Source organism: Diachasma alloeum, unplaced genomic scaffold (genome assembly GCF_001412515.2).
Source record: "Diachasma alloeum isolate Michigan unplaced genomic scaffold, Dall2.0 Dall_scaffold_00208, whole genome shotgun sequence".
In the NCBI taxonomy this organism is placed as follows: Eukaryota; Metazoa; Arthropoda; class Insecta; order Hymenoptera; family Braconidae; genus Diachasma; species Diachasma alloeum.
The window spans coordinates 1,472,210-1,487,173 of NW_021680373.1; the positions used below are offsets into that span (position 1 = coordinate 1,472,210).

General features: G+C 35.5%; 1 protein-coding gene across 3 annotated transcripts in view; it reads left to right on the plus strand.

Annotated features, from left to right (window-relative positions):
* The first annotated feature begins 9,033 nt into the window (after window positions 1–9,033).
* The window catches only part of LOC107036262 (probable Na(+)/H(+) antiporter nhx-9), a 21,128-nt gene continuing 15,197 nt past the window's right edge, over window positions 9,034–14,964 (plus strand). For all 3 annotated transcript variants that reach the window (XM_015254074.1, XM_015254075.1, XM_015254077.1), the window contains exons 1-3: window positions 9,034–9,984; window positions 12,872–13,135; window positions 14,686–14,882. In XM_015254074.1, coding sequence (XP_015109560.1) covers window positions 9,576–9,984; window positions 12,872–13,135; window positions 14,686–14,882 — 870 coding nt within the window. In that variant the 5' untranslated portion in view covers window positions 9,034–9,575. The remainder of the gene's footprint in view (window positions 9,985–12,871; window positions 13,136–14,685; window positions 14,883–14,964) is intronic.

Sequence of the window (14,964 nt, forward strand, 5' to 3'; positions counted from 1 at the left end):
GCGGAGGGAAAAGAATGATTTTCAGGAACATGTTAGTGATTTCAACGCAGCAAAAACGAATGTCTGAATTTCGCATACCTTTTGTGGACGTTTTTCAGACACTGAAAACCGCTGAAAAAATGAAAATTTGTCTTAATTTCAGAGGAACAGGTGCCTAAATATCTTAACCCCTCGTGTACGGGGCCTTTCTGATACGAAGCCTGCCGTGCGCTTGAAGTAGCTCTACCCTTACGGTGAATTCAAAGATTATTGAAAACTGCAAAAAAACTGCAGAAAACTCGATTAGATTCGGAATTCTAATTTTTTTCTCAATTTAATTATCGTTTTGGTTTTTCAAAGAAGAAATGTTTGAAGATGAGGATCTAGTGTCTTACCCAGTGTCTTACGTGAAAATCAACATTTCCATTGTAATCAAAGATTAAAATCTGATTTTTTTCATTATTATTATTTTTTTTTCATTATTACACTGTACTCATATTTATCTGCACTGAATCACTATTGTAATTTACACGGAGAGAAATATTCAATAAAAATTACCAGAAAAAAGACGTAAAAATTACGTTTCGAAACGTAATCTGGGAGCGAAGTAAAATTCAATAAAAAGTGTCAATCGTCACGTAAATTCTACGATCTGTTCCGTAAAAATTACTCATCCGTCCGACGCCTCACGGCTAGCCATGAGTCACCGTGAGGGGGAGATTTTAACAACAAGTTCCGTAATTTTTCCGGAATTTTTCGTAAAAATTCTTAAACATCCAAGAATTTTCATCTTCTGAGGCATAATAAGTCTTGAAGTTTCTGTTAGATTTGACAACTTCCAGAAAAATTACGTGACTTTTTCGTATTTTTTCGGTGACAGACCCGAAAATTTACTGAACGTTTCAGATTTATTCTCTTATATTCCTATAGAAATTCACTGAAAACGATTCTCGCTTGCGGATTACGTGAAATGTTCCGTAATTTTTCTTGAATATTTCTCTCCGTGTATATTATGTTTCGCCATGTTCAATCTAATTGTCTCAACTGGGTTTAGTTATATGTTATAAATGTCTTATACTTGTACATATTTGATCCTGTAATGGGCCTACGGGCTGTTGGATCTGTATGCAGCAATAAATAAATAAATAAATAAATAAATATTATAATAATCTAGCGTTTTGCAAACAAGTTTTAATTTCCTTCTAATTTTCACTGAAGCATTCGCAATTACAAAATTCAATGATTTTGGCACCAATTTTCAGTGACATCACTAATTTCCAGGGACGTCATCAGCAATCTTCAGAGAAATTTGAATTTTCATGGGAAATTCCACATTTTTATTGAAAATCCATATAAATTGCAAAAGTTTTGTCTGGAAGATCTTCAACAATTAATAATTCCTTCTATTTTCACTGAAATTTGAAATTACAGAGATTTCCAGGGACACGCCACTGATTCTCAGGAGTTAATTTCCCATCGCGATTTCCAATTATTCCAATTGATATTAAATTCAATGATTTCTTCACCCAATTTCAGTGATAAAAATCGCTCATAACCTGGCCCACCTCACCACCTCCAATAACTATCAATAAATCCCCGAAACCCAATGCCACATTCCTAAAAATCCGTATCCACTCCCCGAAAATCAAAACTTTTCCCCCGTCCAAGGAGAAATTTCCATGTCTCCTCCATCACTTAACCCCCCGAAGTAGCGGACCAAAAATTTTCCACCCATGCATTTCTCATGTGGATCTTTCTGCCCCGAAACGAGTTATCGAAACTCCGACATCCGGGAAGAGGGGCGGAAACCCCGGGACGCGCACCACACGCGAAATTTAGCGATAACTTTTGGAAAACAGTCCAAAACAACATTGTCACGGATATACGAAATCGGAGTTGCAACAAACAGAGTGATAGAGAGCCCTGGGGGAGGGACGCGGGGGATGGGGTTGTACCAAGAAGAGAAATTGCTGGTGAAAGGGCGCGGAAGGGGCGGGGGAACAAGCGGCGAAAGGGGGGAGGGATGAGGGGGGTTGAATCGAACGGAATTGAAACATATCCGTACACTCTACGAATTCGACATTTCACATTGAAACTCTATCGACATTTGAATTAATGAATCCGAAAGTTATTCCACGGAGCAACACTCCTGCGATACATTCCGAGCAACACCGATACTAATTGGATTTGTACTTTAGTCCCGAGTAAAGTGTCTCACCTCTCGTTACCCCGTTTATTATACAATCTCTCGTGAATAAAAGAGGGAAACGAAATGAAATGAGTCGACGGGACGACTGGAGACAGGAGTAAATAATCCACGGGGTTAGAACTTTATTAAATTAGCTCGGTTGGAACAAAGGAGAGAGATACGAGGGGATGGAAAAAAATGTCGAAATAAATCCGACGGGGAGAGAGACGTAAACACGCCTTATGCGATCACGCAAAGGAAACGCCGGGTAACGTTGAGCCGGTCAGTGAGTGATCGAGGTACAAATCTTGATGGTTATGAAAAAGTCGTTATTGAGGGGTTATTGGCGGGTGACTGAGGGCGGAGCGGTTTTTTGAGGGGTTTTGCTTTAGTTAATGGAGGGAGGATTATTTGAAAAGGAAATTGGGGGTTATTCGCGTTATCTGAGTTTGGGAGGAAATTAATTTTTTTTCATGTTTGGGTGTGGGTAAATGATGAGGACTTGAGTTTTTGGAATTGTGGGGAATTTTTGTTTCTGGGAAAATGAAAAATTGATGCATTTGTCGTGGGTTTGAATACGTGATTTTCAAGGGAGATAATGGATTTTTTGTAAATTATTTATTTTTATTTTTATTTTAATCATGATATTTAAACATTAAATTTTTTTAAAATAATCTTTGTTATTTACATTAAATCTGGATGAAATTAATTTTTTCAATCGTTGCTTCTCATAAATAAATAATGAAAATTTGAACTTTTGAAATTGTTTGAATTTTCATTTCTGCAAAAATTCCTAAAATTTATGAATTTGTTAGGATTTTGATAAAAATATTATCAAAGAAGAACATTAATTGTTTCTAAATGATTTATTTAAATAGATCATAATATTGAAAATTGAAATTTTTCAATGATTTTATAACGCTTCTTTAAAAAGTAAACTTTCTTATTTCCGTCCTGATTGAAAAGAAAAATTCTTATCAGAACTTATTTATTTAAAAATATTCTACTATTTTAAAATGAATAATCAAATTAATATTTTCAACGTTTGAATGTTATAATCATCGCAAAATGGTGAATAATATAACATCGAATAGGGGTTAGGGTCAAAGTCACGGGTGATTAATGTCATTCAGATTACATCATGCGAGAGTGACTGATTTCTGAACATTCCTCTCCATAAATAAATAATGGAAATTATTTGACCTCGTAATTGCAATTTTCCAACTATTTTCTAAATCTTCCTCTGAAAATAGACTTCCTAATTTGTGTCATAGTTTTAGAATGTTTCCTAATAAGGGTCTAAAATAGAGAATCGAATTCAAATTTTCAATGTTTAAGTAATCATATCATTGCAAAATGATGGGTAATCTAGGGTCAAGCGGAGTCCAGGGTTAAAAATCACGGTTAACCGACGTCATTGAGATCAAATTATGTAAAACCGTCTTTTCTGTATTTTTCCATTGTATAAATAAACAATATAAACTGTTCAAATTTCCAGAAACCTCATTTTTTCGCCATAAAATTGATTTCCGACAAAATTTTCAAGACGAACGATTTTTTACGGTTCTAAAAATTTTATTTTTACACTAAAAAATTTATTCTTGTTAAATTTGAATAAATTTTGAAAAATTGAAACAATTCTTAAACTAGTATAGAAAGTTTGAAAATAAAAAATCAAATTAATAATCAAAACAGAAAAATGTTTTAAATATTTTTTCACCAATTCAAAATGGACAATTAATTTAAACTTTGAAAATTTGAATAACGAAATAATTCCAAAATTTCCGGTAACCTAGGGTGAAATGTAGCTTAAACAGAAGCCCTGATGTTGAAAAAAATATTCAAACAACTTCACTGAAAAAAAAATTGAAAGATTTTTAATCTCAAATTAATTTGCAAATAACCATGAAATCGGATATTCGATCTTAAAATTAAATTCGATCTCAACTAATTAAGAAAAAGCAAAACAGAGTTAAAATCCTATTAAAATATGAATTGAGAAGAAACTTGATGTAATTAACGTAATTCAATCATTAAGGAGAGAAGGACTAAATAAATAAAAATAAAAATAAATATGCAACCGATTTACATTAATAATCGTCTCAATTTCACGGAAAATCGAAATTTCCGTTTACCACACAGTCATTACATCCACCTCCCCCCAAAGTTTCAATTCAACTCCCTCAAAATAGACGTTAAACAAACACCAAAAGCGAGAGAGAATAATCCGACTTAACCTGACTTATTACAAACACACTCTCCGGGTAATATCCATAATAACCGTCGACTCTCCGAAGTCCATCAGTCTGCCAACAATCGCAGGTACACGTGCATGCGTTCAATTTTGAATAACACTTTCGAGTTGCATAAACTCGTCAAAGTTATTCCGGCATCCACCGCCCCTAGAACTACATAATAACGCATTCTCCGTTGGAATTTTCCCCCTCGTCCTGTCCCACCTGTTTCGCAGTACCGAAATTGGCAATTAGTCTTCGATAATTGATTGCGTGACAGATAGCCTTGATACTCCGAATGCGCCGAAAAATCCACCCCCACGTCGGCAAAAAAAAACGGCAACAATCAATATTAAAATGATTGACACTGGTGCCATTAGATTGGCGATACATCGACCAGGGCTATCTCTCGTCGGATTCTATTCTATCGGCTCTATTCTGCTCTCTTCATGGTCGCGCGTGTCCGAAACAGCCGCATGACAGTCCACCCTATCAATTCGAGAAGTAGATAACCCTAGAATATACTGGAGGTCTTTTTCTTTTCCATTCATGCGGATTTATCTGTTTTGTTAGTGTTGGAAAAAATCGGCTGAATTTCCCGGAAAAAGACCTTCACGGAGAGAAAAATTCAGTAAAAATTACCAAAAAAAACGTAAAATTTACGTTTCGAAACGCAATCCGCGAGCGAAGTAAAATTCAATAAAAAGTGTGAGTCGGAACTGAAATTGTAAGAATCGCCACGTAAATTCTACGATTTGTTCCGTAAAAATTAACTAAACAACACTCACAATTTAACTTCAATTTAAAAAATCCTTCGTTAGCGTCAACCGGACCAACAACGCAACGGAGCGTATATTGTTATGTAACAGGAGAATTTATTTCCCTCAACGTCAACGCGCGACGTCACTCCTTGGGTATTTTAATAATAAAATTTTAACATTTATTAACTTTGTCAAACATCGCGTGTTGTTCAAACTCATGCAATCTGGTTAATTATTCTTTCCATTGTCGTCGAATATAATATGTAACTATAACTTGTTGGATTGTCGAATCCACACAATTTGATAAAACTCAAAACATGACAGTGACAAAAATAACAACTACAGTGAGACAAAGAAGAATATTTTACACTGAGAAAAAACAAACTTTTGTCAAGCGATTTTTGTACTTGTTCAAAAGATGAGGAGCAATTGGTCCACAAGAGAGAGATTTTTCCAACCGAGTCAAGTGGTTTTTGCATTAAAATATTTTGGAATCGAGAATAAAAAACTATTGAATGAATTGATTCACCTAGACATGGTTTGAGAAATTACTTTTTTGTCATTAAAAAATCTTTATTGTTTTTGATTAGTGACATTTTCACTAATTTTCTGTGTATTTAAATGAGTTGAATACGTGTATTAATTATCACCATAAGAAATAAATAAAAATTAGTTTTCTTTATTTTACTCTATTTTCATTCTATTAGTCATTATGATCATTATTATTATTATTTTATTTTTATTATTATTTTTTTCATTTTATTACATGACTATTAATCATTTTAATCAATAAATAAAAATTAGTTTATTTTATTAATTAGTTTACTAATTAGTTTTATAACAATATCATCTATTTCACATGAAGTATAATGTCTTCCGCTCTTTATTGTTCCTGTAATGTCGCTGTAAAAATGGAAGAAGCCTCAGAATCCTAATACAGGCGCCCTCCATAAGTAGATACTTCCCGAACCGATCAGACATCATTCAAAAAAAAAATGTGGGAATAAAACAAAATTTCACAAGTTGAATTAATTATACTATAATAATCTTGAAGTATTTCTTATAAACACATGTTTATTATACATTATTTCATGTATTAATAAACCGATTAATATCATCGTGAATTACATTGTCATAGAATTAATCAAATTCTATAGCAATATAATTCATCCCACACAAATTACGTCTTCCCCTTATTATTATCCCTATCATATCAATATAAAAATGAAAGAAGGCCCAGAATCCCAATACAGGCGCCCTCCATAAGTAGATACTTCCCGAACCGATCAGACATCATTCAAAAAAAAAATGTGGGAATAAAACAAAATTTCACAAGTTGAATTAATTATACTATAATAATCTTGAAGTATTTCTTATAAACACATGTTTATTATACATTATTTCATGTATTAATAAACCGATTAATATCATCGTGAATTATATTGTTATAGAATTAATCAAATTCTATAGCAATATAATTCATCCCACACAAATTACGACGTCTTCCCTTATCATTATCCCTATCATATCAATATAAAAATAAAAGAAGCCCCAGAATCCCAATACAGGCGCCCTCCATAAGTAGATACTTCCCAAATCGATCAGACATCAATCCTCAAAAAAATGTAGGAATAGAAAAAAAATTTCACAAGTTGAATTAATTATACTATAATAACCTTAAAGTATTTCTTATGAACACATGTGTATTATATATTATTTCATGTCTTAATAAACCGATTAATATCATCGCGAATTACATTGTCATAGAATTAATCAAATTCTATAACAATATAATTCATCCCACACAAATTACGACGTCTTCCCTTATCATTATCCCTATCATATCAATATAAAAATGAAAGAAGCCCCAGAATCCCAATACAGGTGCCCCTAAAAGTAGAGAACTCTAGAATTGACCAGCCGCAACTCCTCAAAAGAAAAAAATCGCAGAAATGCGAGACAAATTGCTCCCACACGAAGTATCACGTTATCCACTTCATTACAGTCCATCCTATCGTGAAGTACAGCTGGAGTAAGCCTCACGTCGTCCAAATAGGCGCATCCTAGCTCCCACTATCCACCCCACAAATACGTAACCCTGTATAAATTCATTACACTAATAATCTTCAAATATTTGTTACCAACACATGTTCGTTATGTATTATCTCATGTATATCGTGCATATTCCCCTTCCAAAATGGTGTCATGTACTAAAAAAAATGCAGTATAAAAAAATATAAAAAACAATAATATTGCAAAACTCAGTTTATTAATTCAGTAGCGAAGTGGTAAATCGGTATAAGTTAATTTTTACCATTAGCCAGTTTTCAATAAATATCTCGGAATCTAAGGGAGATAGCAAAATTTTTATTATAACCTTTTTTGTAGAGCCGATTGAGAGCTACAACAAATGTAGTTACGAAAATTTCGCTATCTCTCTCAAATTCGGAAATATTCATCAAAAACTCAAGTGGGAGATAAGTCGACTTAAACCGCTTTATCACTTCGCTACTGAATTAATTCGATAATAATATCGTCTCCACACGAAGTACGTATGTATGTCTTCCCGTCATTATTATCCTCATCACAACAATAAGTAAATAAGTGAATAAATAAATAAATGACGAAAAAATAATAATAATAATAATTTCAAGTATTTAAACACATTGAATGCGTACTTCCGATAAAAAATCGATTGATTAATTAATTACATAACAATATCATCCAGCGCACATGAAGTATGCTGTCTTCTCATTATTGTCATTATCATCGCAATAAATAAATGAATAAATAAATGAATAAATAAATAGATAAATAAGGACAACAATGAAAAAAAAAATAATTTCGAGGTATTTGAATGAGTTGAATGCGTACTTGAAATTTAAACAAAGTGGTTTATTAATTAATTCTATAACAATATAATCCACCCCACACGAAGTATGATAATTGTCCCTGTCACATCCAAGTAAAATTGTAAGGATACAAGAGAAAATTCACCAGTTGAGTTAATTACACCATTATAATCTTGAAGTATTTTTTATCAATACATGTTCAATATGTTTTATTTCATGCATATTCTGGGTACTCCCCTGCCAATTAGTAATGTGCACTAGTGGCAGTATACAATGCATAAATAAATAAATGAATAATTAAACGAATTCGAAGTATTTAAATAAGTTAAATGCATACTTTAACTTAAAAAATCGACTTATTAATTAATTCCACAACAATACCATCCACCCCCCACGAAGTAGGACGGCTTCACCTCATTACTATCCCAATCATCTCAATATTCTCAATATAAAAATGAAAGAAGCCCCAGAATCCCAACACATGTGCCCCCCATAAGTAGATAACTCCAAAATCGCCCAGCCACAACTCCTCAAACCAAAAAAATCGCAGAAACACAAGACAAATTGCCCTCCACGAAGTATCCCGTCATCCACTTCATTATTGTCCATCCCCTGGTGAAGTACCGCCGCCCGTGGCCGCACGTACCCCAAGCAGCGCTACTCCAGCTCCGTCCCCCCGCAAGTAGAAAACCCAAGAACCAGCCAGCCCCACCTCCTAAAAAATCGCAGAAACCCGAGACAAATTCCGCCAGTGGAATTGATTATATCATCCACCCCGCACGCAGTATCATGTCTCCCACTTTATTATTGCTCATGTAATCGTGCAAGAAGGCCCCATGTCCCGCGCCGTCATGCGCACAGCCCCCGCCGCGTCGTACACAATCCAGAGCGGTGGAAAAAAATAATAATAAAGCGCAGAGACGGAAAACCGAGGGTCGAACACGTCCCTCTGGCAAATAATATTCTCCACGCGTGCGCGGGCTCTTTCGGCAACGATCAGCTGGAGGTAGTGTGTCGACGTCGAAGAGGTGTACAACAGCCAGTGGCGCCGCGCAACCCGTCGGCACCATTTCTTTATTTACTCTATTTTTTTTGTTCTGTTTTTCTTTTAACAAAAACACTGTGTACCAAACGAAAATATACTCGTTAGTTGCCGAGACGAGTTTGAATAGTAAAAAAAACATCTGAGGTTGAGGTAAGAGATTGCACTGAGGTGAATTTTGCGGAGTATAAAGGGAGTGAGAGCGACGTATGCGTCGTTTTCGAGTGGTACGATGAGACGACGAGGGACGAGAAAGCTGCATCGTCGTTTCTTCAAACAGCCTGGCCGTTCGGCGTCCTCGACGCACGAGGACGAGGGCGAGGAGACGGCTGAACATTCGCGGAACAATATCAATATTTAATAAGGAGTTATTTGTTTACTCGAGAGCTACGGTTCCGAGGATGTACGTGTGAGAGAGAGAGAGAGAGAGAGAGAGAGAGAGAGAGAGAGTGAGAGAGAGTGACGAAGAGAGAGACACGATCCCTGTACGCAATCGCGGGGATTGCCCCACGTGAAATAATGGCATCTCATGGGAACGCCTTGATTTCACTGTTTTTCATCGGGGCATTGTTTATTTGCGTCTGCGGACGCACTTATGAGACACGGAGATCAACCGGCGATGGCGTCGCTGGGGCATCGGCCATCAATGAACTGCCCATGCACGGACCCAGCGCTGATAATCAGGGGCTGCCCAGCAATCTTGGGGACGCTTATCCGGGGAAAAATTTCGGACCCATGGGACCCGTTGACAGGTCCTTCCCCGGTGGTGCGTCCAGGAATCTCGCTAATGGGGGCGATGATGCGGGCAGTCCTACCACTACTGTCAAGACACCCAGGCAGTATGAGGTCTTCAAGGTCGAATTTCCGAGGGTCGAAACACCATTTGTCATCGGCATCTGGATCTTCTTCGCTAGTTTGGCGAAGATTGGTGAGTTTGGCGGGATTTGGGGGCGGGGAGGGGGGGGGGAAGCCAGTTGAAGGGTTAATCTCGGTGCGGACGATTATTAGGGGCGATGGGTTTCAGTTATGAAACGCGAGAGGGCTGGGGGAATCTCTGGTGCGCGGGGGATTCGCGGAGAAAAATTCTGATGGAAAATTCTACAGTGAGGGGATTTTTTATTGCTAACAAATGGAGTTGGCTGGAAGCGGGGGGTACTCTGTCTTACCAAGTATTCATTCGTTAATCGTTAATAAATGCATATACCATTGGTTAAGCATTAATTCAGGAGCGAAGTGGTAAAGCGGTTTAAGTCAATTTTGACTATTGGCCGGTTTTCTATGAATATCGCGGAGAATAAGAGAGATAGCAAAATTTTTGTTATAACCGTTTTTGTAGAGCCGAGTGAGACCTACAATAAATGTTATTACGAAAATTTCGCTATCTCCCTTAGATTCGGAAATATTTCTCGAAAACTCAACTGGGGATAAGTCGACTTAAACCGTTTTACCACTAAGCTACTGAATTATTATTAATTATTATATTATTATTGATTTGTTAATGGTTAACAGGTGAATATGTTTGGGAAGACTTGACTCGACTTTCAACTTTCAAGTGAACCATCCGTTAACTCTTGAACAATATTTATTTGGGCGTATTCAACTCCCCCTTTTGTTAATAGTTAACGAATCTCGTTTGAAATAAATTAATTCTATGAAGTGAAGTTGAATATGAAATTTTAAAATTGTATTTTCTGCTACAATTATGGCATTGTTGAGTCAATGAAGTAGTTTTTTTAATGACAAATAATAATTCCAGGGGAAGATACAATTGCGAAAATTTATGTGGACACAGGGGGTCCTTTTCCCGTTAAGGTAAAATTTCTAGGGATTTCTGATAAAATTTCCAGTGCTCAGACTAAAATTTTTCTAGAGAATTGCTGTTTGTGTTTTGATGCATCAGCTATTTTGGGTGGAGGATATTTTGGAGGGAAGTGATGTTTTAAAGCGATGAATGAATAATTGAATTTTTAGTCATTTTTGATGATATTCAAAATATAAATAGATGATGTTTACGGAAATTACGAAAAATACACTTATTTTTAGAAATTGTATTTTTTCGATTATCTCATTAATCTCCCCCAAAAAGTAGGCTTCCCCACTCTTTTCAATATTTTTGAAAGGTTTCATAACGGTTCTCGATACATAATTAAGTTTAAACTTCAAAAGGTTGAATAATCAAATTACAAAATGACAAAATTACAAAATGCACCGGAGCCGTGTAGCAAAGAGGGATATGCAAGGATTTTTTTTATTACTAGGTTAGGAATTTTTAATCATAGAATTGTTCAATTAAAATATATTCTAAAAAAAGTAATTTATTTTCAAGCATTTCCTTCTCATAAATAAGTAATTAAAAATGTTCAACTTCTGGAAACTTTTTTCTTATGAAATCATATTTTGATTATATTCTGAATATGAATAATATAAACCATGTTTATGGAGATTATGAAAAATGCACTAAATTTCAGAAATTGTATTTTGTCTATTATTTTATAATTCTCCCTCAGAAAGACTTCCCCATTTTTTAAATATTTTTAAAATGTTTCGTAACGGTTCACGATAGATAATCAAGTTTGGACTTTCAAAGGTTGAATAATCAAATTATTGCAAAATGTTCGGTAGCCTGGTATCGAAGGGGGTTTAAATGGAAGCTCTGAAGTTCAAAATGATTCAAAATTAATCTAAATTCCTAGATTCAAAACTGCATTAATTACCAACTTATCGAATGTGACGAAGGTAACAGCATCTTTCTGTGTAAAACCGGGGCAAAATGCGACTGGTAAATACCCGCGAAACACCGTCTCATTTTGCACCGTCTCCCTTACTCCCATTTTTTAATAGAAAAAATTCAATTTCATATTCATATAAAAAAGAGTAATAAAATGCTCTATTCTGACGGCAAATGTTGATCCAATTTCCCGTTTAAAAACAGGAATAACTGAATATCATTCACTTGTCCAAAAAACTAATATTGGAAAAGTATAACCGAATATCAATGATTTCTTCTTGAGATACATTTACTTGAATCAAATAAAACAGTCCTTGGCGTCAAGTCACATATATTCACCACAAAAATGGAAAAGTTCTATTTTTTTAACCCTAATATAATCTCCATTCGAGAAATTTTCTTTCATGAATTGATAAAAAATTCGTACCTAGGAGATGATTACATTGAGGAATGAATTGAATGTTGTTTTCTCGAATGAAGCCGATGTTTAAATTGAGCTTTCCGTACATCGCATTGAACGAAATTTGTGATATCCAAGTTTGTGTAGAATTGCCGTAATCTGTGACTCTGTTGTTGTAAACTAATGCGATTTTTTTAGTCAAGAAATATAAACTTCTTTCAACTCAACGACATCTCACTACAATCTCAAAGCTTTTTCCGCATAACAATATTCACCCTGATTCGACATACGAAATGCTCACATCAATTATAATTTACTTGGAACAACGTATGATCGTGTTGACTGAGATAACAACGTATTTAGTCATGAGAATAACTTTGATTTTTGAGTAAACCAACGAATTTCTGGAGTTGGCAAACTTTTGGCTAGAAAGAAATTAAATACTCTCATTATTGCGACAAATAAAAGGAACTTCAATTCTAGAGACGTTCGATTTCTCCCAATCAAATGTATCTCAACAAGAGATAACTGGTATTCACTATGAAATCATGTTTATTTGAAAATTAACAACCAAGCAATAGTCGGTTCAAATAAAATTCTCTTGATAAAATTGATTTTTTCTGTCAGCGTACTACTCCCATTGGAATTTCCACTCTTATTCTAGAATAATCGTCTTGTTTTTCCCAGGATTTCACATGGCACCGAGATTGAGCAAAATCTTTCCCGAGTCGTGCCTCCTGATTGTCGTTGGTGTTGTCATTGGTGTACTTCTGTTTCAAGCCAGTGAAGTTCACGTATCACCGTTGACACCAGACACATTCTTCCTCTACATGCTTCCTCCGATAATTCTCGATGCCGGCTACTTCATGCCAAATCGATTATTCTTCGATCATCTCGGTACAATCCTGCTATTTGCTGTCCTTGGAACTATATTTAATACACTATCCATTGGTAAGTTCAACTCGACATATTCTACTTCATAACGAGACGCAGTTTTCCCCCCGCACACGTGTCCCCGTGTGCTAAAATTAAGATTAACGCGAGCGTTATTACGAGAATATTGGACACTGAATATTCTCCACCAAAAATAAACTCCACGAGGCTGCGGGCGCCGGGGGAGGGCTGGGGAGGGGATGGATCCCTCTGTTTTGGATCCGACGTTGGAGTTTTAAAACGTCATTCAACAGGAACAAAAAACATCGCGAATACACAGAAAAAAAATTTCATTCTGCCCTTTTTTTCTGTATTTTTCCAAAAGCTCTTTTTTTTCAACAGACACGATTACTGGACTTGTACACGGTCGACCGATATTTCACGTGTGATGCTCGTAAAATTCAATTTCAATGTTTTTGTTAGCGCTCACAAAACCAATTCGATTTAACCTCGTTTTATTTATTCTTATCCTTGTTTTTTTTCGGAGGAAATTGCGTTTCGGTTATTTCTGCTGTATTTATTGAGTTTTTGGATAAATGTGAAGTAATGAAATTGACTTGTCAATGGACACAGGGGAAAAGTTGATTTTTTACTTGCACTGGTGGGAATTCGGTTACATTTTGCAGGAAAAAAATTGTAGGAAAATGGGGGTTTTAACGTGCGTTATCTTTGGAATAAAACATTGGGGACTCAATTTTAGAGGAGAAATCTCTCAAGTTGGGGGCGAAATTGCAAGGGAGGTGTTTTTAAATTCAGAACAGGGCAGAGAAAAGAGTTGGGGGAAAATTGCTAAACAAATTAAGTCATTGAGGAGCGAAATTCAGTTGTAGGTCTTGCATCGCAAAATTTACTAAACGTCAAGATAATTTGTCCTGCGATTGCCAAATAGACCTTTTCATCCTGAGAATCGCTAGATTTTCAGACATCGAGTTTATATATAAATGATTATTTTTGGGAATTTTATAAAATTTCAATGTATTTTTTTTTTCAATTTACCAGAATTTTTTGTTATTTTTCTATATATTCTTAATTATATATTCTTTTCTACATATTCTGAATGTGATTTAGGGGGGGAAATCACAAAATTTCAGATTTCACTGAAAATTCAATGTAATTTGGCGCTGAATAAGCATCTTAGATTGAAAATTCAAATAAATTAAGGAGTTCTAGTCTTTATGGTACTTAAAATTCTGGAATTTAACTGAATTTTCAGTGAAACCTAAAATTCCATGTTTTTCCCCCCTAAATCGCATTCCGTGTCACTATCCTAAAAATCAGTAATCAACTGTCCATGAAATTTCATTTTTTTCTACTAGTGTACTTGAATACGAGATTCCTGGAAGAATTAAACGCTTAAAAAAAAATTACTTGTCTCAACTCCACTGTAAATTTTTTTTGAAAATTAAGCAATAGCTGCACTTGTAATTCTCAATGTTGTGAACTTGAATTCAATGATGAAATCATTCATAGGTCAGGATTAATTTTTCAACAGTGTAGATACGTTTCCAGTGAAATATCACAAGTATTTTCCCCCTGAATCGAACTCACATCACCCTATTTCCATCCAGGTGCATCACTCTGGCTCCTGGGACAGAGTGGACTCTTCGGATGTGATACACCACTGCTCGCCATGTTTCTATTTTCCGCACTGATAAGCGCAGTCGATCCTGTTGCGGTTCTAGCTGTCTTCGAGGAGATTCATGTCAATGAAATTCTGTACATTGTTGTGTTTGGCGAGAGTCTACTTAATGATGCCGTCACTGTCGTGAGTATGCGGAAATGCGTGCCATTGGGGCCTCAGCTTGAGTGACAATTGAGTCTTGTGCATTTGGGGGGTGGCGGGGAGG